At 45.8% G+C, this 27,992-nt stretch overlaps 1 protein-coding gene across 37 annotated transcripts in view; it reads right to left on the bottom strand.

The window, feature by feature from the left end:
- Positions 1-27,992, bottom strand: part of NCOR2 (nuclear receptor corepressor 2) — a 419,584-nt gene that overhangs the window by 166,445 nt on the left and 225,147 nt on the right. For all 37 annotated transcript variants that reach the window (XM_038372887.1, XM_043497676.1, XM_043497682.1 and 34 more), the window contains 2 exons: positions 21,065-21,117; positions 4,916-4,982 (listed from right to left, as the gene is read on the bottom strand). In XM_038372887.1, the coding sequence (XP_038228815.1) occupies positions 4,916-4,982; positions 21,065-21,117 (120 nt within the window). The remainder of the gene's footprint in view (positions 1-4,915; positions 4,983-21,064; positions 21,118-27,992) is intronic.

Raw genomic sequence — 27,992 nt, 5'->3', positions numbered from 1 at the left:
GCAGGGAATCCTAGTTCAAGAGGGGGGAGAGCTACAGGAAGCAGCTGGCTCCTGTGGGAGGCCCTGGAGAAGGGTATGGCTCTAAGGCATGTGACTTGCAGAGTGCAAACCTGTAAGGAAAAGGCCCCTGCAGACGCCGCCAGGTTAGGGGAAAGGGACTAGTTTTCTGTGGAAGAAAAAGAATAAAGGGCCTGAACCAGACCTTGGACATGGCTTCACTCCTTCCTGGGCTGAGGGGACAGGCCAGCAGCCTGCAATGCCAACCCACATAATGCAGGGCACAATGGCTTAACACACACCCTGTATCTGCCACACGTCTCCGTTTTCCGGGGGCCATCACGTCTCATGCAGACTGGCAGGTTTGCCGCGGGCATACACATTCCGCACGGCTACCCAAGCCCTGCTGTGTGTGGTGCTGGGAGTGTCTTCAAGCACGACCACCTGCTTTTCCAAATCTAAAAAGGAAGCCAGCCCTTCCAAAGCTGAGAAATACAAACATGCCGTCGCTGGGTTGTCGGGGACACAGTCCCACGGCCAGACCCCGTCAGTCCATCACATCCCAGCTTTCGAAGGGGACAGTCCCAGCTGGTTGAAGCGGCACATCACTCTCTGAAATAGGCAAAGCCCAAAGTGGGATGGTCCCCGGGATCCCTTGCTTCCCGCCACACACTATTGGTTGCAAGGATGTGATAAAGGCAAGACATGTTTAGCTGAATGCAGATCCAGCTGGAGGCCAGCAAAGATGCTAATCAGGAGTCCATCTGCAGAGAGCCGACATTCTGTTCTCCTGTTTCTCTGTCCCCGCTGCCCTTTCCCTCTATTTCTCCCCTTCCTTCTCCTACTGTCTTCACCAAGATGGTGGGATTTTTCCTGGCCACACTGAAGCACAGCCAGCATGCGCTCTGCTCCTGACCCCACCCATGCTGCTAACAGAGGCGCTCTCCGTGATGGTGCCCCCACGGGGCTGATGTAGCACAGACACTCCTCTCCAGCAGCCTGAGCATGGTGCAGGAACCCCATAAAATAGAGCCCAGCATTGGGACTTTCCTGCCCCCATAGGGACATTTTCCTGCCCCCCTAGGGAGTTTTTTGGTTTCAACAGCAGCTCACCTGGGAACTAAGGAAAAGGGGGGAACTGGAGCAAAAAGCGAAAGCCTGTGAAACCAGCCCAGTGACATCTCCTGTCATGGGCAAGAAGCGGCAGGTAATCTGAACAGACCCCGGCAGCACAGAGATTTCCCAGCCGCTCCTCTCCTAGTGAGGCCACCTGGGCCAGACAGCAAATAAACAAACAACTCAAAATAAGCAGGCAAATGAGGACATGCTCCAAGGTTCCTTCTGCTGCCAAAAAGTCTGCCACGTTTTCCTGCTTTTACAGCTCCGTGTTTGGGAAAAGGCTAAAAACAGCCCATGAAGTTTCGCGAGCAGTGGCCTGAATGCTGGGATGCAGCTGGCTGCTGCTGCTGTGTGCCAGTCTGTGGTTTCCCTAGAGAAAGGGCCAGGCTCTGAGTCTCACAAATTTAGGAAGGCAAAGGCTTCCTTTTCTGAAAAACAAACAGGATTATGCAGGACACTTGGAACCTGTGACACCCACCCAGCTGATGCTCCACGAGGGCTGCCCAGAAAACATTCATTCCGCTTCATGAAAAATGTCACGGTTACTAAAAGAGTTTTTGGTCACACTGGAGGGAAATGGAGACTTTTCTGAATCAGGGAATTGAATATGGGTCTTCTGCACCCCATGTGAGTGCTCTAGCCACCAAACTAGAGTCAAATCTCCCCGCTGTTCCACTTTGTACAAAGCATCAACCATTCTAACCAAACAGAATACTCCAAAACAGAATCTGAACCTGGGTCTTCCCTATTCCAGGTGAGCACTCTAGCCACTGGGCTATTTTGGCCATTCTCTTTCTTTTATGCACACACATACCCACTCTGGGCCTGATCCACCTTCCCACTGAAATTTTCATCAGAACGGAGATGTTGCCAGACACAGTTTTGACCTTGACAAATTGGCATTTTCCCACAAAAAAGAAGACTTGTCAAAAAATTCCTGACCCGCTCTAGGCAACCTTACTTCTCCCATAACCTCCAATCTCCTCTGTGCGATACACAAATGCACACCCTGCACCGCTAGTGGCCATTAAAGATCCCAATGCACTGACTCAGGGATTCTCAAATGTCACGGCACCGTGACCCCCTTCTGACAACGAAAATTACTACATGACCCCAGGAGGGAGGACCGAAGTCTGAGCCTGCTTGAGTCCTGCCACCCTGAGGTGGGGAGCAAAGCCGAAGGCCAAGGCCTCAGCCCCAGGCGGGGGGCCTGTAACCTGAGCCCTCCCACCTAGGGCTGAAGCCATGGTGCTTCAGCTTTGGCCCTGGGTAGTGCGGCTCAGGCTTTGGTCCCAGGCAGTGGAATCTCGGGCTTCGTCCCTGGGCTTCAGCAATCTAACACGAGACTTGGATTGAGAACCGCTGCACTCGTCTGTTGTGCAAGAACGTGTGTGGGAGGGAGCTTACGCTGGCTGTGTCTACACTATCAGCACTGCAGTAACACAGCAGCTAGGCTGCTGTCGCATAGGAGATTCCTACAGCAACAGAGGGGCTGCTCCCATCGCTGTAGTAAATTCACCTCCTGAGCAACATACCTCGGTTGACCTACATTCCAGGTGTAGACCAGGCCTGAGAGGCAAAACAACTGGCCCACAGTCACCCAGCAGGTCAGTGGGAGAGCCAGGAATAGAACCCAGGTCAGCTGAGGCCAAGTCCAGGGATGCATCCACTAGGCCACCCTGCTGATATCCTGATGACATAGTTCAGTCACTAGCAAAACAGACCAGATTAAAACCAGTGTCTGAGTGGTAAATGATGTACCCCTTTACCAGTCCCCTGAGCCATCCAATCCCTGGCTGCACCAGGCAAACGCAGTCAGTATCTAATGTAGAACTATGTCCACATCATGCAATTTGTCTAACGGTGATATATTAAAAGAAGCATATGTATCAGAGAGAGAGAGAGATGGATGAATGGAAATGTTCCAGAATAGACAAGTGCTTTTCATTTCTTTTTTTAAAGAGTGTCTGCTCTATGAAATAGGCAGCTAGATGTGCCCATTTTGCAAAGAGAAATAGCAAATGCATTCACTTTGCAACTTCAGTATACTGTCTATTCTACAAAAACAAGCAATATGCCTCCCCCTAAATTGAAAAATCCCCATTCAACGGAACAAACCGGGTGGCAGAAATTTACTGATTCTTCATAGTAGGCCATTTTTCTGCAAGCCACATTTTGGGTCCCATGCAGTTGCAGTCAAATGAAACTGCCCCTCCACCTCCTCGCTACTTACAACAGAGCAACCTATTCAAGATTTAGTACAATGGAGGGTATCACATACAGTACCAGAAACAACCCTGCTTAGTTCCTCTGTGCTTCAACAAAACCACATGCTGCTTTGGAAATCCTCTATTTTGAGGAAGAAAATATTGATGTTCTTCTCTCAAATGCAAAAACCATCAGTTATTCCAGGCAGTGTATTTGGGGAAGGAGGGTTATGAAGCAAAAAGCCAAATGACTTAAAGGTGAATTCCAACTCACAAGAGAACTGTGCTATCCCTTTGGAATGCACATCCTGGGGCATCTCAAAAGGTTTTTTAAAAACACAGAAAAGAAAAAGCACGCGCCCTTATTCACTGGCAGTAACAGCCATGCTTTGATCGCTGGCTCCGATACATCTCCAGGAACAGCCCCTCCAAGCGTGGCTTTTACAGTCACAGCTTTAATACCACTTCCCCGATGTGCATTGTTCAAAGCTTTCCTAACTATCCCTCCCAGGTTCATGCAAACTTCCACTCGCACGGAAATTAACAAAACCTGCTAACCCTTCCACATCAGAAGCTAAATCCAACATTTCAGGCTTCCCCACAGAGGGCAGCTCAGTAGTGTCTATATCGAAGTCTGAGTTTCTAAATAGTCTAACATGAAAGTCCATTGCAACATATAGCTGACATGGAAAAAAAATACATGCCTCACCTGTGAGACTAATAATAATTTAGATTATTAAAACAAAAATTGTTTACAATCTGATTTGTGCTTCCAAATCTGGGCTGTTTGTTTACTTTTAGCATTTCACCTAGTTTGGACAATGGATAATAGACTGGTCAGTTTTACTTTTGTTTCTAGGTTTCATTTTCCAGCGACCATGGAGCATCACAATGGGGTCATTCGGTTACTTTCCAGAGGCAATGTTGAATAAAATCAGAAGTTTAGGTGTATAACCATCTGACCAGGTCCCTTCAAAATCTCATCATAAAACCCATGTCTTTTCTGTTACATAACGAAGAGTAACTTCCATGAAAAGTGTTTGCAGTTCACTCTTAGACAGCTTTTCTTGCAACAGAATTGGACGGGGCTGTGTTTTGTTTTGTTTTAAACCACAAATTCCTAAAACGTAATTCTGTGGTCAGCTGGAAAGAATGAGATTAATCTTCATACTATTTGTCTGCTGTGGAGTCAATATAAGCTTCACTCTTCTCTCAAGACTCGATTATTTACACTGAGTAGAAATGTACTCCACAAACAGTCCCATTGAAATCAACGATGGACTCCACTATGGATAAACCAAGAGGCTATTCGCCTTTCCTGTGAATGGGATATTTGTGGAGTAAGGTACTGCCGAACCGTAGAATCAGGCCCTGGGTTAGTTGCATACAAGTTACTTTTATAATGGAGGCTGCTACAGCATGGAAGACAGAGGATCCTACAAGAAGGAAAAAAAAGCAACAGGTAACATGCTAAATACCAACCTTTCTGAGCTGGGATCTCTCCTTTTGTTTTCTATGTACAAGAGCTAAACATGGAGTCTTCTTTGCATCTGTTATGCACATATAAAATAAGACTTAGGAACTGCACTTACCCACTGTTTACGAGCATGATTTCTCCTCTTAAAGTACAAAATTAACTTCTTCCGCATTGCCTGGTTTCTACAGTGGAGAAAAGGGGGGAAAACATAACAGTCCATTAAAATGCGAAGTCCTGCACACCTCTTCTGTTTTCAACACCATGCAACAATTTCTACCTTCCCGTTGAAATGACGCAACCTCAGAGCGGTGGATGTGGTACCTACAACAACACGGCACATGTGGCCCTTACCATCACTCTGGAGCAAAACTGAGGCATTCCCTGCAGTTCTGCTACGCTGGCCAAAGTCTTTTCGAATGCTCCTTTGATAAGCTGCATTGTTTGCCTTGCAGTACGCACTTCACCTGGGGTTAGTCCCGTCATCCCAGTGCCTGACCCTACCAACATTTACACATGTGTAACTTTACTCACTGATGTGTTTCCAGGATCAGGGCCACAGATTCTAACTAACTTCACCAGTTCCCTTAATCCTCCTGACCTCTGCGACTAAGCTTACCGCTCACTACCACAAGTAGTCCAACAGATGCCAAACGCTCTACGTTATGTCAATAGCACCAGTACCGGAAGCAAGCACTAGCCAGTATAGTGCATGCTGGAGAACCAGACCCTTCATTTCCCAAGTGACGAATGAAAGATAGCCACGTAACAGTAATGGCATATTAGTGCCTACAGTCCCCACTCCCACGATTCTGCCTCAAAGCATTAACTACACAGCACCCCTATGGTACAATGAAATGTTAAGACGCGGTTTACAGCTGGAAAAACAGAAACAGAGGTGAGAGTAGGAAAAAAAAATACAGTAGCGCTCTATGGGAGCTATGCCGCAATTACAGGGCAATGGGATGTTTCTGCTACAACGCTCAGAAACAAAGGAGAGCAATGCTGACGTTTAAATCGCCGGGTTCGGCTTCGGCAGGACTGAGTCGGCAGCTGACGCCTCTCTTAGGTCCCAGCTCAGGAAGGTACTTAAGCATGTGCCCAACTTTCAGCATATGAATAACTCATTTATTTCACTGGTTAACGTTAGGCATGAGCTAAAGCACCTAGCTGCATCAGGACCCGAGAGCTGGGGTTACTGCTGGCTGCAGACAGACAGTGCTGCAACTTTTCACATTGCGGAAGTTTTCTTTACTCTTGGCTTGATTTGCTTTTTCTGGAATGCTGCAGTTCTGCAGAGACAGAGGGGGCTGCCGGAGACATATGGATGTAATTACAGCTCAATGCAACTTCTCTACACAGAGAGGTAAAGTGACTTTCCTAGGGTCATACAGCAAGCCAGTGGCACAACTGGGATTAGAACCCTCAAGAGTTCCTTGTTTCCAGCCCAGGACTCAAACCAACAGGACCACGCTGCCTCTCCACTTACCCCTCAAAGAGAACTTTAGGACAGCCACCTTCCCAGCTTAGGGAAGGCAGAGCTGCCTGGAACGCATGCCTGACTAGGCAACACACACACAGTGGGCTCAATTTCCTACCTACAGGATCCAAATGATCAGAAGTGGCAGGTCTGAAGTGATGGTTTCAAGGGAATCCTGGATGCAAGGAAATCTCCCACCCCTTTTACTCCCTGGGGAACCCTGTCCTGCAAAGGAGCAAGCAAATCAATTGAGTGAGCTCAGCATCTTGCAGGAGCTACTGAGCGCCATGCAGGATCAGGACCTCAGCAGCAGCTATAAGGGATAAAGTAACCCATATGGATAAAACCAATCCGCACTTTCAGCCAGACACGTCTCTGCCCCCCCCTTCTTTTTAAGGGGTCCAAAATACCATGTAGAAAAGAAAAAGTCCCCACTCCCAAGGATGAAGAGCTGAGGGGCTCGCAGAAGCCTGTGAAATATTGGCTGAACCCAAGTGCTGAACTGTTTCAAACACACATTCGCACTGCCAGTCGTTATTGCAATACAAACTCTTGGCAAAGAGCAAAGATCAGCTGCGAGTGTGTGTCTGCAAAGAAGCCTTTGATCCCAATTAAAGCAGAGCTGCATGGTGTGTAATTACTATCAGGGGCCTAAAAAGAATCTTTCCCACCCATCCAGGAGTTCCCAAAATGAAATACACCCAAGTGTTCTCAGTCTGGCTCTCCCTCCCTCTGCCCCTCCCCATGTCCCTTGACCGGAAAAAAATACAAAACAGAGAAGCAGAGTGGATGGACTTCGTTTTCAAAGAGATCTACAGCCCCTTGGGGACCCAAGATACACACTGTGCCCTCGCGCCCCTGCCTCGGCAATAACCGGGCATCATCTGGCCCTCCTGCAGGAGCTGCATTGTAGACACTGGATCCTTCTAAGCAGCATTTCTCCAAAACACAGGGAGCAGCTAAAGAGCTAGCCAGCCAGAAAAAGGGATGGATGGATGGATCATGGATGGATAAAAAAGGAGGAGGTCACCTTTATACAAAGAGTATATACAGTTGGATTTACTTTCTGGAGAAGAAGGGATGATGCTAACTGCCTCCCCACTCCAACAGCGCACAGGGCCCTAACAAGACACATTCTACCCTTCGCCGTTCAGTCACCCACATTTGCTTTGGCTGCTTCTGAATTCCTCTCCTGACATTTATAGGTTCTCTCCCTAGACAGTAAGCTCTTTGGAGCAGGGGCTATTCTTAAACCTGCCTGCAAAATGCTAACCAAATAATAATGGGACATGGGTCAAGATCCTCCTCTTGTTCCCAGCAGCCTTTGACCGTGCTTATCCCATTGGGCTCTGCTTTGATTACCCAGCAGGATGCACACAACTCTGACTTGTGTCACAAAACCACATGCTGCTTTGGAAATCCTCTATTTTGAGGAAGAAAATATTGATGTTCTTCTCTCAAATGCAAAAACCATCAGTTATTCCAGGCAGTGTATTTGGGGAAGGAGGGTTATGAAGCAAAAAGCCAAATGACTTAAAGGTGAATTCCAACTCACAAGAGAACTGTGCTATCCCTTTGGAATGCACAGTGGGTCTGAGTAATAATGTTCTATTCTGTTTTCCCCTCTTACTTAGTTACCAGCGGTGCCAAAGGAATGCTGGATCCCAGAGCTCCAGTTAAGCCGCACCACATTGTCATTCTCTCCGACTTCACCTTGATCGCTTTGATGTAAAAATAGAATTGGATTTCCAAGGTAGCGCTTGCAAGTGGCATCTGCAACCTCCTTGTTCAAATAGGAAACAGCAGCTAACTGCCTGAATTAGAGTCAAGCATCCCCAGCTTGAGCCTTCTGAAAGTAAAACACTCAGCCTGAAACCACCATGCACGTCCAATTATGGGCCGCGATAACGTTAACATAATGAATACCAATGTCAAATATTAGCATAAGGCTTGTGTGTCCCTGAAGACAACTGCCTGGATCTAGAATTATTTTTTGAACCAGGGCCTGCATATCAAACGGTGCCCTTTTTATTAGGATGATGATTATATGTGCATATATATATATATATGGACAGTGTTGATCACAAAAAAAAAAATTATGCCAGAGGGGCTGTTTTTTGGGGAGGAGAGGGGATCACTCTTTTTGACTGTATGTTTGCAAAGGACCCACTGTTATTCCAATCTTCATTGCAATGATCAGAGCCCAACCCATTAGACCAGAGGTGGGCAAACTACAGTCCGAGGGCTGCATCTGGCCCTCCAGATGTTTTAATCTGGCCCTCAAGCTCCCGCCAGGGACAGGGACGGGGTCTGGGGCTTGTCCCGCTCTGGTGCTTCAGCCAGAGAGCGGGGTAGGGGGCTTGCCCAACTCCATGTGGCTCCCAGAAGCAGTGGTATTTTCCCCCTTCTGGCTCCTTCGCGTAGGGGCAGCCAGGGGGCTCCGCACTCTGCCCCTAGCCCAAGTGCCGCTCCCGCAGCTCCCATTGGCCAGGAACCACGGCCAATGGGAGCTGCAGGGGCAGCACCTGCAGACAGGGCAGTGCGCAGAGCCGCCTGGCCCCACTTCCGCATAGGAGCCAGAGAGGGGATTGCTTGACTTAAGCATCACCCAGAACCTGCATCCCTGACCTCCTCCTGTGCCCCAACCCCCTGCCCCCCAGCCCTGATCCTCCTTCTGCCCTCCAAACCCCTCGGTCCCAGCCCAGAACACCCTCACCCCAAACTCCTCATCCCCCGCCCAGAGCCCACACCCCCAGCCAGAGCCCTCTTTCCCCCCCCCCGCATCCCAACCCCAATTTCGTGAGCATTCATGGCCCACCATACAATTTTCATACCCAGATGTGGCCCTCAGGCCAAAAAGTTTGCTCACCCTTGCATTCGACCTATTTAACCAACATCACTGACGGAGGCTTTTCTCCACTGGATCACACAATCCTGTTGTGCTTCATCTAAATTTCTGCAGCATGTTCCATCAAAGTGTTTTGCAGCTAACTGTTGACTTAACCCTCACCATCCACCTATGAGGAAGATAAAGTATTCTCTCCCACTTTTAAAAAATGGAGAAACTGAGGCATGAGGTGAAATGACTTTGCCCACTATCATGCAGTGGGTCACGGAAAGAGTCAGAGACCGGGACCCAGGACTTATTGTCCTGTGCTTCATCCACTAGGCCATGTTTCCTCTCTGGAATACTGCAGCTCTGGTAGATGAAGACGAAATGCAGCCAGATCCAATATAATATCAAGGCCTGCAAAATATCAGACCTTCCAGGCAGAAAGTTCCTTCACTGCTCCACCCCCCCTTTCCCCCCGAGCCTTCTCTCCCAAGTCCTCTGAAGAAATTCTTGGCTTCTCACTGGCGCTGCTGAGCCAGATCCATTCAGAACACTGGAATTAACCTCTGTTCACCCCAACTGTCAGGATGTGCTTTCGTCTCTATATTCCAGCGCAATGTGATGCTACAGCAGATAACATTTTATTTTTAAAGAGGCACTGTCACAATCTGGATTTGTGTGTGAACAAGCTTTGATAGGAACCTAATCCCCAGAAACACATTCCCATTATTTTCAAATTCCAGTGGAAACAGGTCATCTGAAAACACAGTGTTGCCAACTCTGATGATTTTATCACAAGTCTGAGGACATTTGCTGCTTTTCGTCAAGCCCCAGCTCTCCGAGTCAGGTGATGGTGAGCACTTCAGCTTTAATTAAAAACCAACAACATTTTATTTCTACGTTCCCTGGTTACAGAGAAAAGGGTGAAAACGTGAATACTAAACCTCAAACACAAGAAGGCAAATGAAAACTCAACACATCTTCAGCTTCCAAGCAGCACAAACCATGGAAAAAGCATTCGGGGGCTTGACTCACCAGTCCAATGTCAGGTAGCACAACTGCACTAAATCAGCAGAGCTCCACTGACATAAAACTGGAGTAAACGCAGGGGTAAAACAGGCTCTAGATTGCTAACGCTATTTCAGTTTTAATCACTGAGGGGCCCGATTCATCCTCCAATGGGGAAGTCAATGGGAGTTACAACTGTCACTGATGACAGGATTGGGCTCACTGGTATCAATTTAAAGGTAAGCATGGAAATCCATTTCCACAGAAGAATATCCCTTTAAGCTTTGCCTCACACCTGTGAAGTCGGAAGGCCAAAGGAGAAGTTCTGCAGCTCTCTGCTATTTATACACCCCGCAGCAAGCGAGCTGCAGCACTCAAAGAGATTGAAAGCGGGAGGAGGGGCTCCTAAGTCTCACCCTCCACTTCTGGACCAGACAACACAGCTAATCAATACTCCTCCTTCACAAGGCAAACCAAGAGCAAGACAGGAGTTCTGAAGCTGCCTGCTGCTGCCTTGAAACTCATCAGCACATAGGAGAATAAATGAGGAAATTTAGAAGCTCTTACGCAGCTGATGAGTAGTCTTGAGTTTTGCATGATGTCTGACCTTGAGAATACTCATGTAGGCAAAGGCTTAATCACTCTGCAGCTGTAAAGCCTGGAAATGTCTTGAAAGCAAGTGCATGTTTATCATTATTAGGGCTGAAATAATCAGCTAACGGAAGGGTTGTGTTTGTTTGGTTTTTTTAAATATACTCTAAAATGTGTGTGCTGCTTTACCTTTCCTGTTAAGGTCAAGCCTGCAAAGGTTAGTACGATCTTGCTAAATATAAATATGCTTCACAGTTTATCTTGCTACACACACCGCTGTTACTTAGAAACCATTTGCAGGGAGGTTAATTCAGAGCACATGTCTGAGGAGCACATGTTCTGCTCCCAGGGCAAACCAAAATTCCCACTGCGCAGCCGGAGAAGGTAAAGGCTGTCCTCTGTAACAGCTGGAGAGGCACACAGTACTTGTAGCAGCACTTTAGCAAGGTCGTCGCCGCAATACACCATCCCCTTCAGGGGCATCAATCCTCAGGAACTATGTCTTCAGTCCCTGGGGTCTTAAAGATCTGGAGAATTCAAAGTGATTGAAAAAATAAACGGATGAAGCTAATCTTGAGAGTTAATTTTGAAAGCTGTGCTATGGATTGAAAACAGGGAACCATGCCAAAAACTTTACTTGGATTCTGAGCTGCAGATGTGCTGGAAAGAGATCCGTTAGAGTGATTTGTACAGAGGTTAGCTCACAATTAGTTCACTACTCAGTCTCCTCCGAAAAGCTGGCTGATTGTGAAGCAAGGTAGGGAGGTACTTGAGATCCCTAGAAATGCAGCTGTCTCCAGAGTCTGCTTCAGAACCAGGAGAAAAAGGGGGGGAAAATCAAGGCAAGGGATGTGAAATTTGCAGCTATGCCATATGCTCAGCCTCTGAGGCAGGGAGTGTTTAAAACACAGCTTACGGCTACCCTTGGGCTTATGGGATGGAAGTAGAGCCCAGAGATTCCTGACCTGAGATACGCCAGAGCCCAAGCCTATTATTCATCTCAAATCGCTCTGCGAACCTCTTGGGGTTTTTTTTGTTTTTACTGCTGGTGAACTCAAATAAGAAGTCCTTTCCATTTGGCTCTTGAGGAGGACAGGAGCCCAAGCAAACACTATGCAGGAGTGCAATGCTGTATTTTACAGCATGGGTATCTTTAGAAGTGAAAGCCAGGCACAGCTCTCTGTGTCACAAAGTCCGGGCGCCCCTCTTCTAGGGGGAAAAGGGTGCCAGCTGACTGAATTGCATGGGATTTCTTGCTTGGAAAATACTAGGGGTGGCCAACCTGTGGCTCTGGAGCCACATGTGGTTCTTCAGAAGTTAATATGCGGCTCCTTGTACAGGCACCGACTCTGGGGCTGGAGCTACAGGCGCCAACTTTCCACTGTGCCGGGCGGGGGGGGGAGGGGTGCTCACTGCTCATCCCCTGGCTCTGTCACAGGCCCTGCCCCCACTCCACCACTTCCCACCCCCTCCCCTGCCGTGCCCTCCCCCCTGAACCTCCTGCATGCCACAAAACAGCTGATCGGGAGGTGCAGGGAGGGAGAGGCACTGACTAGCAGGGCTGCCGCCTGGTGGGAAGCACTGGGAGCGGGGGTGGGGCTGCTGACACGTTACCGTGGCTCTTTGGCAAAGTACATTGGTAAATTCTGGCTCCTTCTCAGGCTCAGGCTGGCCACCCCTGGAATAGACACCGGTACTGATGGCCTGGTCTGAAATCAGATATTGCCCAGCCTGCTGCCAAGCAGATTCTACCAAGACGACAAAGCCAAGGGGAGAAAGTGCAGAGAGTCTGTAACAGTCTCATTCCACCTGTGCCTACTTGGTCTGAGGGATGGAGGAGGAAACGGATGTTAAATAAATAAAAATGCATGGTTTTAATCATGAATGAGGTTGGGGCTGGAACCATCACCTATATATAAAAAAAAAAGCAGGATTCAAAGCACCCATAATTTAAGGCCCAGTTCTGCAGCCTTTTCTCACAAGTAATCCTTCCTCACCCAGGTAGCCCCACTGATTTCAATGTGATTACTTGTATGCATGAGTAAGTGTTCCAGAACTGGTCCCATAATCACTAAGTACTATAATTTAAAAACAAAACAAAACCCCACCTCTCGCTCTCTAGGCAAACCAAGGGCAGCAAAGAAACTCAGTTAAAGTGGATACTTTCACCTTAACCCGCTTGACATGCGGTTGTTTTCATTTTGGGCTTTCACAATGGAGGAGGGAATCCATCAGCCTGACTTTTGAGTTATTTGGCCAGAGCCCACATGAATTACTTGGCTAGAGTCAACCAGGTTGTAACCTTAACACATTTTGTGCGCGCATCCCCCACACCCCCGCCCCAAAACTCCTGTGCGTAGCTGTAATTCTTATCACAAGTCTGAGGTACTATACAGATCTGGCCAAATCTGCCTGCACAGAAGTTTGAGCCAGCACAAGAGACAAAGGATTTTTGTTATTTCATCAAAACTAATCTCAGGTGTTTAATTACACAGGAATCCTTTTCATCAAATAGTCAGTATAAACAGAGGTAGGGATCAAGCCTGCCAAGATGTATGGCAGTAAGGGTGAATTAACTGCTGCAGCCTGATTATACAGTGACATTTGTTGTAGAGCCCAGGGACAAAGGCAGAAGCCGGATTACGACTTGAGCTGAACAAACCAGGGAGTCTGGGGGTCTTCAATCATTGGAATCCACGCTGCAAGACTGAGACGCTCAGAGATTGAAACTAACCAGCAGCCAAGGAAAAGGGAATAGCTTGTATGTAAAGAAAAGGCTGGTTTGCTTCCTGCTGGCTTGTGTTTCTGCTGCTGTCCCAGTTCCTTTTGGTACCCAGTCACATCAGACGCAGTGCCAGTACTTTGTGTAGCTTACCACGCCCCAGCTCACATGCTTAGAGGGCAGAGTGCGGAAACAGGCTACCTTTATACCTACAAAGGTGTGAGTGACGCTTGATCAAATGTATCAGAGAGGGCAGAAGGTGCATTACAGGTTGCATGTAGCATCCCACTCATCTATTTCCTTGCCCCTGCTCCGAGATGGGACCATATTAGCAGGGTATATCCCTATTTACCCACGGTCACATCACAGCCCTTAACCGCAATGAAGTGGGGAAGCAACGCTCCACGTAAAACATTCAGAATCCCTTGTGAGGGGAGAGGGAAGAAAAGGTTCCATTATCCAGAGTGTCCGTTTTCCTATTAATTTATTCCAGGGCACTTAGGCCCCACTAAGTTAACAGTGTTATTATCACCATTAATGACAAAATAAAACAGGAGCCTGAAACGACAGAGGCAAATCTCTCTGGAGTTGCTGTAAGGCACTTGTAATGCATTCCATGTGCTATAGGTACTGTTTGCGCCCAGTGACGCTAGTCAAGGGAAAGATACTGTAAGTGGGTTGCCAATCACATCACCATTTTTTGAATCACATCCTTGCAGATACAAAGTGCACTTGGCTGCAGAGGTCCCAAGTTATCACAGCTTTTATCTGTGAATAGCAGAAAAGGGCTTGAACCACTAATCCTCCTGGAAGTTTATACGCTGCGTTTGGCATTACTGTGGTCCGTGGCGATGAGGGAATGCCATAACAGGCAGATTGGTATTACGGGTGTCAGGGCCCTCGGAGGTTCCCGAGTGCAACTCCCTGCATGCCACACAATGTTTATGCCCCAGCCTGGTATCCAATCCTTTTTTTAATGTTGAACATGCTTGAATAACTTGCTTTGGCAGCTGTTCTCTCCATGCCTGGTGTCCTGGGAGATTTAATTTAGGTTCTTTTTGCACCTTTGGGCTGAAGACAAAAATCAAGTGCAACCCTTCCTGTAGTTCTTCAGCAGCAGCCTTTCCAGCCATAAAAGACACCCCGGCATTACCCCACTTTGTCTTCTCCTGAAGCCCATGCTGTTTGTTTCAGTGCTGGCCTGTTCAAAGTATTCCATAAAGAGTAAGCACCAGGCTTGGTAGGAACAACAAGCTGGGGGCTGAAATGTGATTCTCCATCATTGAATAATTCATCACAAGCTAATACTTCTGCACTAGTACAAGCACACGGGAAAGAAAGGGGATGAAAAAGCCTTGAATGGGGGGGGGGGCTGATATTTTGCTCCAAACTACGGAGCCCTTTATGCAAACCATGATATAAACTTGGTCCTTCAGGGGAAAAGTGGTGGTGGGCTGTTTTTCCTGACTGACTGGTGGGAGTCTACTGTAGTAAAGGTAAAGGTTCCCCCAGCGGACAGCAGGTAATTGATCCTCCTGGTGTGGATATCTTGTAGTTAAATCCTTTGGTGCTAGGAGTCAGAGAATATTGCAAAGGTGCTACAGGAGGTTAAATCTGGCACAAAGCTACATTAGAAAGAACCAACACAGATGAGATTGCATGCGATTACTGCAGAATTAGGTCTCCAGTAGGTTTGCTGCCTTGTTTCAGCAATGTCTGAAGCAAGGAATGAGAAGATTGTTCTGAAGCCCATTGTATATGGAGTCACTAATTTCTGGGCTCTCTTTTCCCCAAGCCTCGATTCAGGACCTTTTAAATAGCCTTCAAATAGCCTTCCGGGCCGACAGGATGTTGTGAAGAAGACTGTCAGCACTGTGTAGTAAAATTGAGCTGTCAATGTTGTGTTTTAAAATGACGAAAATAATCGCTAGTGCCAAATTGCTGAGGAGCCAGTGGGAAAAGCCTCTGCAGAGGATCTCATTAAAATGGGGCTATTTTAATTTTTATTGCGCTTTTACTTCTCCTTTCCCATTGACAGAGCAGCAGGTATTTTCCTTTAACAAATCAGATATTTAGCACCTGAAGGACATTCCCTCCCAGCAGCTTGTAAAGATTTCTGAGGTAGGTCACAAGTCTTAGGCATAACCTGCTTGACAGTGCCTTAGACCTCACAGCAGATGTAGCACACAAAATTAACTGTCTTTGCTCGAAAGTCTGATATATAGGTGAACCAAAATGGACCCAAGCAGAAGGGGAACAGAACATGGCAAAGCAGTTAAATAAGACTTAAAAGCTTTTGAAATTGCGAACACTGGCATGAAATTAACGTTCACTGTACAAAGGAAAAGACCCAACACCAAGCTTCAGGAAAATAAAAAGACACTGGTAACATTTTAAGAAGGGTAGAACTATCAAGTCTGTTTTATTAACATAAGTGAAAAGCCCCAATCAGGAAGCAAACCAAACAGTAAGAATTAAACAAGTGTTGGCATCCAAAGAACACTACTATAGAGAAGCACAAATTTTGGGGGGGGGGGTAAAGGGGGAATCCTGCTTTTTGTTTTACCCCTCTGCAAAACATTGGCTTCCATGGAGTAGGAGGAGCGTAACTGACAACAGAACTTGTCCAATTGCAAGCAAAAAAAGAATCACTATAAATTAAAAACCATCTGCATATTTAGAGAAAAAAGTGCTAGACTGTCCTTGCAGGGCCGGGCATGAAACTTGTTACACAGGGTGTCCTTCTGTGTTTAACACAGCAGAACTAGTTTATAGTGAAATCCTGTTGATAGTTCAGGAGAATGGTCATCCCAGATTATTTCCCAGCATAGGCTAGCTGTAGCTCTGGTTACAGCAAACCTCTACTTAAAGTGAAATTATTCACAGGACTAGATAACCCCATTGTACTTCAGTCTGAGGGAAACTGTTGTACCTTTGTAATGCTACCTTCCAACTCTATCCTGTCCTTCATCCTGAAGACGTCTCCCTGAGGACTCTTCTGTGAGGATCACTTCACCTCCCACTGTAATTCAGCCACCTCTGGGGTGGAAGATGGCAGCTGTTATTTGTTAGCAAAACTACACACCAATTTTAAGAGGAGTGGGGAAGGAAGAAGAAGAAGGTCTCCAACCAAAACAGCAAGAGAGCCATCGCCAGGATACCAGCATCAAAATGAATCTGGTCAAGATGCTGTGGCTTAACATGCTCTCTTCTTGCAAAAAGTGTCCTGGGATCATTAGTACCAGGAGTGGGTTTGAGGCCTTGGTTTTACATCCCTTAACTCCAGGCTGGGGCACAGAAACAATGGGAGGATTGTGACCTGCCAATTTCCTTGCACATTCAACAACAGGTAACAAAGCAAATATGTAAACCAAGACAATCTAGAAAACAAGACCTTCCAGATGGGACCACTGTTAAAAAGACTGCATTTGGAACAGAGAGGGCTTCAGGTCCTTATGCTGACCTAGATCCAAGAGTGCATTCACTGGCTTTGATAACCAGCTGAAATGGCTAATTGGGAGGTTTCTGTGATAGGCCAGAAAGGAGGGGATTGATGTTTTTAATTTAAATGTTAAGGTTTATTTTCCAGATTTTTGCAGAACCAAATCACTATGAGCATAAACCCCAAACCTACTTGCCTGCCTTAAGGTCTCCTTTTGCTTATCATAACACAGTAAGTTTTGGGGGCAGGACAATCAAACCCATAATAAAAAAACCCTCATTAAAGGACACCATTAATGTTTAAAAAAAAAAAACACAGTAACAGCAAAACCTGTACACTGCTACCTGGAAATATATTACCCACTATGGCTATAAGTAATCTCTAAGATGACTAGGAACGAAAGATCAGAGAACACCATTTTCTCTCTTTTCAGTGTTCAATTCTGTGTATTTGACAGCACTTTGTATTTAATCATCAGTTTCACTGTTCCCCTGTACAGGCAGCTAGTTAGTTACCCCTGTTTGTGTGGGTCTGTTACAAAGCAAGAGGGGAGGGAAAATCATTTAAATACTAAGAAAATGGGATTGTAAACGCACAGAAATTGGCAGGGAGACTTAGGGGCAGGTGTAATATCTGGAACTACTTTTAACCCATTCTTTTCACAATTGACTAGCTATCAATTTGACAGTGTCACTTTAGATACGCTGTTTGATACAGCTTTCCATAGGCTCGAGACAATCATGTTTAAATGGTGGCAAAGCAAAGCAAAGCGAAAACCAATAAGAACACTGAATCTGATGCAACATATCTATCAGAAAGAAAGTGACATTCTGGACCTGTGATAAGCTCTGAACAGGTACAGGGATCTGCCTGCATGGAGCTCATTGCTGGATATAGCTTAATACTTCATTCCCAAAATAAGCAACAACATCCCATTGCAGAATGGATCTCTGCTAAGCTATATAGCCCTAGGTGAACTTTCAGAGAATACAGACCCCCAGGTAGCAGCATCCTTCCTGCGAAGGATCCTTCCCTAGCATTTTATTCTCCTTTTGCTGCTTTGTACTTCCCAACACCTGAACGCCAGAGGAAAATTATGAACAGGAATTACAGCCACATAAATAATTCCCAATGTGTAATTCATCTGAGAAATACAGCCTCTTTTCCTTCCCCTGGAACATCCATGAGCACGCATCCATTTCCTTACATTTTAATAACTCCCCAGTTGAATGCAGTGTGCTGGGGGCATACAATTCAAAATTCCAGCTGCCCATCCATTGTCACTGGTCAGGTATATCCCACAGAATTCTTCCTGTTCCCCAACTGGATGTTGGTAAAAAAACCTTTCACTTTGAGCATCAGTACCTGTGGCTTTAACCATTTGTGTTCACTCATGGCAAAGAGTTTCCTTTGCAAATCCCCCTGCTCATTAAACCCAATGGCCAGAACATTTGCTTAACGTGAACCGACTGGAGAACAAGCCACAGCACAGACACCTAAAAATCCAAGTGAGTACTTGCAGAAGGGTTCTGGCAATGCTTGCCAAGCTTGAGTGATGATCAACAGAGGTAAACGCATTATCAAAGCCACACGTTTTCTGATCCCACTTAATCAGTAGGGATGCTCTTGGTCAATACGAATGGGCTGTGATTGACAACGTATGCATGGATCCATCATTCTGGAAATTAATCTTTGGGTGCAAAAGTCAGAAGTGAAGCTATTTAGGCAGAAGGTGAGGGTAAGCAAACGTGAACTTGAAAAATTAACTATGTTTGTACAAAATCTGAGATCTAAAGATAATCCATGTTTCTGAAAGCTGCTGAAGGCAGCCAAGACTTCTCAATCATTGGAGAAGAGGCTAAACTAAGTAAAGAAATCCAGAGTAACACTTAAAATCAAAAGGAGTTCTTGTGGCACCTTAGAGACTAACAAATTTATTTGAGCATAAGTTTTTGTGAGCTACAGCTCACTTCATCCGAAAGCTTATGCTTAAATAAATTTGTTAGTCTCTAAGGTGCCACAAGTACTCCTTTTCTTTTTGCGAATAAAGACTAACATGGCTGCTACTCTGCAACTTAAAATCAAGGAGAGAAAGGATAGCTTTTTAGTTAAGAAACATGAGTTCTGATCCTGAGTTACCACCGACTTCTGATCTGACCTCAGGCACTTAATTTCTGTGCCTCAATTTCCGCACCGGAGAAATAGGGATAATATTTCCCTATTCCGGGGGGGTGCTTCATTTGTTAATGCCTCTGAAGCATTTTGCTACTCTTTGTCTAGGGCACTTGTATGTCCCCATTCTCACAGAGTCTGAACGCCACACATTGATCCTCACAGCACCCGTGTGAGGCAGGGCAGTGCTATCATCCCCATTTCACAGATGGAGAGCTGAGGTACAGAAAGGCAAAAACTCAATGGGGCCTCAGCTCCTAAACCACTTAGGTGCTTTTGGACATTTTACCTTAAGTGAGTTGCCTACGGTCATGCAGGAAATCTGTGATGGAAAAGGGACTTGAACCTGGGTCTCCTGATTCCCAGACTACCATTCTCCCCACTGGACAATCCTTTCCCTTTATGGATACCACAGAAATGAACACCAATTAAATGCCTAGAAATCAGGTCAGTTCATAGCACATTTAACTACATCCTGAATCCTGTAATAAGAAAGAAGCTCTATGCTAACTCCTTTACTTCAACTCGCCTGGCGTTTATTAACATTCCACTGAAAGCCACAGAATATTAGGAAATGGCTGGTATGCTCGGTACTAGAACAGGTGTATCCCACGTCGGCACAACTGGGTGATTTGAAAGTAATCATCTGTATAGAACCAACCCAGACAAGAACTGTTAGACCACATGTGAACCTTTTTAATTTCAATTGATAAATCTAGAAGTTTATGTTATATTCAATCTGTAGTAACTCAATGTAGTCACTAAATATCAATTGTTTATCAAATCATTTATTGATGTTTAAAAGATAAGTAATTGACAACAGGATTATTAAAACTTGGTAAATATCTTTGTAATAATCTGTTATTAAACATTCATTACAGCCTCATTGACAGAATTTTCCACTGAATGCATCCGATGAAGTGAGCTGTAGCTCACGAAAGCTTATGCTCAAATAAATTTGTTAGTCTCTAAGGTGCCACAAGTACCCTTTCCTATTGACAGAAGAGACACTTTAAAATAATGTCCAACTTTTCCCTTCAATCTATCCTTCCCGAAAACACATTAAAAAAAGTTGACAGTTTATGAAATTTCATACCTCAGCATGTGTCAAACAAAACTGCACTTACATTTCATTCTGAAATATACCTGGACTTGAGGCTGTCAATCAGACAAGGGAGCTCAAAGAAGAATCCACACAGTCAGACTCAACAGCACAGGAAGGTTAGAAAGGTGATTAAGGAGTGCAGGCTCTTGAAAAGCTACAAATAATACTCTGACATGGTGCTCAGTACAGATACTTCCTTTTCCCCTCCCCCATTCTGCCAAGTTTCAACCACACTTGCTCGTCCAAGGGTGTAACCTGGCCATCAATTCAAGAGGATCTGAGCTGATCTCTTACTTTTGTAAATTTGAGATGAAGCTCTTCCCAGTCCTCTCCTGGGTCGTATTACACACCTGAGGGAAGCAGGGTGAACTTAGGGACTAGCATTACACATTCGCTCTCCCCCTTTGCAATGGCTAAGCAGCAGAGCACGGTTTCCAAATCTTGCTTGCAGAGGATCCGTTTCCTCCTAGCGCAGCTTTCCTCAGCTGGCCAAAGAGGTTCCGAGCAGCCACTGACGCCACCTGGGCTCTCCAACTTCTGCCCCCATTCATCCTTTTTAAAAATACATTCTCCCGTATATAAAATGCACCACGCCGCCATCCTCCTTAACCAACTCATTTAAAACTCCCTCCCCCCGGAGACAGCCAAGTTTCCCCCCCACCCCACTCCTCGCCACACAAATCGAATGGTACCTTTACCATCCCACAAACTCTGCTCTTCCTGACTGATGTACTTTTTAAGACGTTTGAATGCTCTGGGTACCAATGGCAGGAACACAATATCACTAAAAGGGTACACACGATTTCTTTTCAGCCTTAATGGAAAATGGGATCTGGGGGCAGGCGAGCATCTCTTCTGCTCCAGCCTAATGCATAACCTGACATTTCAAATAGACTTCATTGCCACATACTTACATTTTAATATTTTCATGGTACTGCCTGGTGTCTGAAGGCTGGTTGTATAATGGCTGAAATAAACAAGAAAAATGAAGGCATAAATGTACAGTCTGACATTTAGAAACTTCAACCTGTCAGAAATGCTACTGTATCAGCGTGGACTTTCAGCTCCTAGAGAGATACGCCAGCGTAGTCCATTCTGCTCCAATGCTCTGGGCTCAGTGCCATCTCTCACGGCCCCCCGCCCCATTCTGTTCCTCTCCTTTCATACAGGAGGTGCTGCTTCTTCCCAAACACACAGCAATGCGGCTTGAGTCAGCGGGCATCCAAGATCAGCCCGTGGGAGGCAGGCAGCACTCAACTGAGCTGGCTAAGAACAAGCAATTTGCTCTGTAATCCATATAAACACCATACAGCACAGCACGGGGAGGTGGGGGGAGCTGAGTGTTATTCACTTACCGAAAATGCAGTGCACCTTGGAACATATGACACGGGGGAGGATAGGAGAAAGGGGCGGGGGGAAAAACAGTGTGTGCTGCAAATTGTTCTGTCTACTCAAGGAAAGCTGCCTTAGCCTCCGAGGGAGCCAGCCACAGGGAGGGTCAGATGCTGGTGCCACTCAAAAGACAGACAGAGCCCTCGGGTTCCAACTGCATTGGGATTTGGTCCGTCTCGGGATTATCACCATTGGATCGGAGCACGTCAATCTTTAATGTACTTATCCTCACAACACCCATGGGAGGCAGGGCAGTGCTGTTCTCCCCGTGTTACCAATGGGGAACTGATGCACACAGACACTAAGTGACTCAATCCAGGGTCACACAGGAAATCCGTGCCAGAAAAGGGAACCGAACCCAGGTGTCAAGTTCCAAGCTAGAGCCCTACCCACTGGGCCACCCGTCCTTGCACTGCCTAGTGATTAGATCACGCAGTGGTGAGTCAGGAGATCTGTGTCCTATTCCTGGCTCTCTCTCACCCACACTGCAACCTTGGGCAAACTGCTTAACTGCTGTGCCTCAGTTTCTCTATCAGTGGGATGAGGACTTGCCACCTCCTCCAGAGGTGACCCCTAACCCTTCATCCATTAGCGTGTATAAAGTGCTTAGAGATTCTGGGAGGGAAGGAGCTCTTGCAGGATGGCATGTAGTCAGTCACTAAATCCTATGCCTTCGGGATTAATGGTCATGTCAAGCACTGCCACCTGTCATCCATGGACGGGGAGTCACCGAAGTCGCACCATGGCTATTCATGGTCATGCCGGAGGCATAACCTAGATTAACTGTGCACTAGTGAGTAAGGCATGAGTGCATGTGGGCCTTTCCCAGATAAGGGACATGGGTAAATCTTTCTGAGATGATGAAAGCCCTGGCTTAGGGGCATGAAATACATTTATCACAAAGTTCTGGTCATACCACACCCCAGCAGACGCTTGCTGACTTTGACTAGAGCTGGGCCCAGACTGTCCAGTCCAGATCTGGAATCCAACTTCCCCAAAATTTCAGAGAGGTCAGAACTGGGATTTCTGGCTGATGCGCATCTCCGCCTTAAAGCAATCGATCCAAATGGCCTCTTCTCAGCATTTCCTTCCATTGGATCAGCTCAGGCCAAACTCCTGATGGGACCAAAACGTATCGAAAATCCTTCAACCTTTGCCCAGATCACCAGCAGCTGCCAGACCTCAGCACCCTGCGCCCTAGAGTCATCTCAGCTGCACAGTCCCACCACCCCAGGGGAATGCTCTGCTTTTAGGACTTGGCTGAAACGCCAAAAATAAGGAATGCCATTACAAACTCCTCCCCGTTTCAGGATTAGGTCTGATTTTCCTGGGAGCTTTGGGTTCTCAGCACCAGACAGAATAGGCCTTGAATCTTCCTTTTTTTTTTTTTTTTTTTTTTTTTTTTTAAGACGAGAGCAGCTGATGATGAGACACAGGACAAGACATCCAGCCTCCCGCACCCGGCAGCCCTGATTAGCCTTGAGTGGTGGGAACAGCTCCAAGCACTCTCACACCACGCTGACCCTGCTCCTTAGCCCTCATCCTGCCTCTGGTTGCTCAGGGCATCTCACCTAGCCCAGAGCCACTGGAATGAGACATGGAGCTTTTATTGGTTGGGAATAGGTGACTATGGGAAAGAGAGCCCTTGTATCCATTTGGAATTATAAAGACAAAAGGCCCTGGGGACAAGTCTGAGATGAAGAAGCCAGGAGAGGAAGCAAAATGTGCCCCTGGGAGACCATAAGAGAGCAGTGGAGGCTGATAGCATTTGCAGATGACACAGCCAGCTGGTGTAAATGGGTGTGGCACCATAACAAAGTTACCACCCTCCCCAGATCAAGGTGGGTTGTTTTTTTTTTTTTAAACTCTTCCTTTGTTGCTTACCTTCCTGCCCCACCTGAAGGGCTGTGCCAAGCCCTGGGCCACAGGGCAGGCCTCTCTGCTCTGGACTGGTCTTGTTAAAAGAGCGGCTGTTCTGTGCTTTGTACACCACAGCATATGATGCACTGCACAGGATACTTCTTTCTGCGGGGGGAGGGGAGGCGCAGAGGGGATCTCAGCCAGGGAGCTAAATTACACCGGCCAAGCGGAAAGAATAAGAAACGCTGGCACACAAGATTTTTTTTTCATAAAAAAAAATAAATCAGTTTTACACCATTTATAAACCAGTTGGTACCCAAGCAGGCAGCCGAGAGAACGTGAAGGAGAAACAGGGAAAGCCACAAGAGCCACTGGTGCACCAGAGATTGCTGGAGAATGGCACCAAGACGCAGCCCAAGTACCAAAAGAGACCATCATGAATTCAGGATCATAACCAAATCAACATGTCTAGTCACTGGGCTAATTCTAAAGATAAGGGTCTGTGAGCACACCCCACACTGTGTTAATAAAGCCAACCATCGCCCAGCCACAAAAAGCAACTGGTGAACACAATCTCTGTCTAACCACAGAAACACTATCCAACTGTGCAGGCAATTTATCCATAAAGTTTCACTAAACCATCTGATTTAACATCTGTGGCAAAGCGTGGTCAAACAGCCAGGAGTGCTCATGATGGATAGCTTATGGTCGAAGTCTGTATTCTGAACATGGTTAAATACAAACCCGCCATGTTCACTCTCCATGGTAATGGAGGTTAAACTGAGGGTTGACTGTAATTTTGTTTCACATTAAACCAATGAAAAGAGCCATGACAAAGAGATAAAAGACTGGTTTGCCCTGTGTTTATCAGATTCCTCATCCCACAGCCTTTGAAAGGCTTGGGCTAATGGCTGTTCTATCGGCTCAGCGTGTCTCTCTCTCAACGATTTTTCAGCATCTAAGACCTTGCCACACCCATCCAATGGACCTTTTCAGTCTATAGTAGGCTACTACTACTACTATCTGTCCTAGAAGCTTGTTTTTCAAAGATCCAGCCCCTGTACTAAACGTATACGCCAAATAAAAAAACAAAACAGTAAGACAACCATAAAAAACTCACCATAGCTAAACAGGAGAATAAAAGACAGTTCAGAAGCAAAGTGGCATCCTTTAAAAACTGGAAATCAAATCCTAGTGAGGAAAATAGAAAGGAGCATAAACTCTGGCAAGTTAAGTGTAAACGTATAATAAGGTAAGCCAGAAGAGAATTGAAGAACAACTAGCAAAAAAAACCCCTCAAAAACTAAGACCAAAAAAAAAAATTTTAAGTACATCGGAAGCAGAAACATGACCCCTCGATGGTTGAGGGCTAGAGGAGCACTCAAGGAAGACAAGGCCATTGCGGAGAAGCTAAATGAATTCTTTGCGTTGGTCTTCACTGCAGAGAATGTGGGGGAGATGTGGGCCTTTCTTTTTAGGTAATGAATCTGAGGAATTGTCCCAGATTGAGGTGTCAATAGAGGTGATTTTGGAACAAATAGAAAAATTAAACAGTAATAAGTCACCAGGACCAGATGGTATTCACCCAAGAGTTCTGAAGAAACTCAAATTTGAAACTGCAGAACTACTAACTGTGGTATGTAACCTATCGTTCACGTCATCTGGTACAGAGGACGATTTAAGGAGCTAACAAAGCCTTTTTTTTAAAAAAGGCTCCAGATGCGATCTTGGCAGTATCAGTCAAATTGCTTGAAACTATAGTAAAGAACAAAATTATCAGACACTTAGATAAATACAATATGTTGAGGACGAATCACACATTTTGTAAAGGGAAATCATACTTCACTAATCTATTAGAATTCTTTGAGGGTGTCAACAGACATGTAGACAAGGGTGACCCAGTCAATATAGTGTACTTGGACTGTCAGAAAGCCTTTGAAAGGAGTCTCTTATTCAAAGTAAGCTGTCATGGGATACGAGAGATGGTTCTCTTATGGATCATTAACTGGCTAAAGGATAGGAAATAAAAGGCAACAATAAATTATCAGTTTTCACAATGGAGAGAGGTAAATAGTGGGTTCCCAAAAAGATCTGTACTGGAACCTGTGCTGTTCAAAATATTCATACATGGTCTGAAAAAGGAGGTGAACAGTGAGCTGGCAAAGTTTGCAGATGATACAAAATTACTCAAGATAGGCAAGTCCAAAGCAGACTGTGAAGAGTTACAAAGGGATCTAAATAAACTGGATGATAGGGCAACAAAATGGCCGATGAAATTCAGTGCTGATAAGTGCAAAGTAATACACATTGTAAAACTTAATCCCAACTATACATAGAAAACGATGGGTCAAAATTAGCTGTTACCTCTCAAGAAAAAGATCTTGGAGTCATTGTGGAGAGTTTTCTGAAAACATCCGCTCCAGTGCAGCGGCAGTCAAAACATCTCCCAGAATGTTAGGAACGATTAGGAAAGGGGTAGATGAATAAAACAGAAACCATCATAAAGCCATTATATAAATCCGTGGTATGCCCCCACCTTCAATACTGTGTGCAGTTCTGGTTTCCCCATCTCAAAAGAGATGCATTAAAATTGGAAAAGGTGTAGAGAAGGGCAACAAGAAAGATGAGGGGGATGGAACAGCTTCCCGAGAAGGAGAGGTTAAAAAGACTGGGACTGATCAGTTTAGAAAAGAGACAGCTAATGAGGGTGTGACAGCAGTCTATACACTCATGACTGGGGTGGAGAAAGTGAACAGGGAAGTGTTATTTACCGGGTCACATGACACAAGGACTATGGGTCACCCAATGAAATTAATAGGCAGCAGGTGTAAGCAAACAAAAGGAAGTACTTCTTCATGCAATGCACAGTCAACCTGTGGAACTCCTTGTCAGGGGATATTGTGAAGACCAAAAGTATAATTGGGTTCAAAAAAGAACTAGATAAATTCATGGAGGTCAGGTCCATCACTGGCTATTAGCCAAGATGATCAGCGACACCACCTCATGCTCTGGCTGTCCCGAAACCTCTGAAGGCCAGAAGCATCTGGCACTGGCCACTATCACAAGCAGGATAGTGAGCCAGATGGACCATTGATCTGACCCAGAATGGCCATTCTTAAGTTCCTGTCCCTTCTTTTAAAGGTTGACCTCCACATCTGCTCTGTAATCACATGGCAGAGTCAATACAACTCACATATTATCATATCACCAGGAGGGCAAAGACACAAAAATTTTGTAAAATTGAAAAATAATAATCCCTATAGATCAGCAAGCAGGAGACAGCTAGAGGATCACACTTCATACTCTTTTAAACGTGCCCACTGTCATAGCATCTTGGCGCTAACATGCTGACTGCACCTGTGCTATGGAAGGCATCAGGCTCACGTCACAGTTTTCCATGGTAACAACATGGAAAGCAATCTCGATGCAGTCAGACCCGTAATGGAATGAAGTTCACTGAAGCTGGGGGCAGTACTGGTGGTCTACGTCATGATGCAGAAATGCAACAGACTACAACTGTATCCCAGGCAATGTATGTGCTACAAGGATTGGCAACGCAAGGGCTTACAAGACAAAACAGGTATGACCCAGTCAGGAGCCAGGTTAACAGCAGCTTCCCTTCCCCAGTGCACATTTCTAACACTAACCCACCCAAATCTGCTTGTTGAAGTGCAGGCAAAGAGCCTGCTGACTAATTCAAGTTTGGAAAGCTGCAGGGGAAACAGGCATCTGTCCTACTCAGTCCAGGAAACTTCGAGAGGGTAAGTCCATCCTTAGAATCAATGCCTGCACTGGGAAGAGAAAAACCCAAGTGGTGACTCTGTCGCATCCCATCAGCATGTCCCTCCTGATCAACCATCGCACTGGAGGGGCTCTCTTTGCAGGAATGCTGGAGCGACTTTACAGCGCACTTCTGCCATGAGCTCCTGTATGGGGACTGGAACGAAGGGCGAGCAAACATATTGATAAATGAAAATGCCTTTCTTCAGTGTGATTGGGTAAACTGAAATTGAACCAACAAGGGTTTGATGAGGCACGTAAACACCAGTTCCTGCTGGAAGGGGAGGGAGGAATGGTGGTTCGGCTGCTTATGGGTTAGGATATATTCAAGTGCACACACAACCTTGCAAATACATCAGTTTGATTAATGTCACCAACTTCTGCTGCTTTTTCTTATACTGCCATAAGGAAAACTTGAGACACTATCGAATATCTTATTACCTCACCCATCTTGTCTCTCTAGTATCCTGCAACCAACACAGCTACAACAACACTGTATCCACAATTTTTTTTTGTTAACTAACAGTTTAGGTTGCTTTGAGTTAATGACATGCCATTCCACACAGCACTTGAAAAGAAACCCAAACATTAAGAAATATGGAACTCTAAAACCCCAACATCAAGTTCAACACATCACTTATTATACGCTCATAGGCTAGAAACTTTCATCTGCCCAATATCCACATCACCCTAAATCTATCCCCACAATCAAACAAAGAGATACATCCCCCTCCATAAGAAATACAATAATCTCATCGGTGATCACCAACAGTAAAATGCTTCAGAATTAATTGTGCACTGGTTGAGCAA

The sequence above is a fragment of the Dermochelys coriacea genome, chromosome 15 (assembly GCF_009764565.3).
Source record: "Dermochelys coriacea isolate rDerCor1 chromosome 15, rDerCor1.pri.v4, whole genome shotgun sequence".
NCBI lineage: Eukaryota > Metazoa > Chordata > Testudines > Dermochelyidae > Dermochelys > Dermochelys coriacea.
Note: the sequence above shows the minus strand (reverse complement) of the source record. Positions and strands in the feature narration are given on the sequence as shown.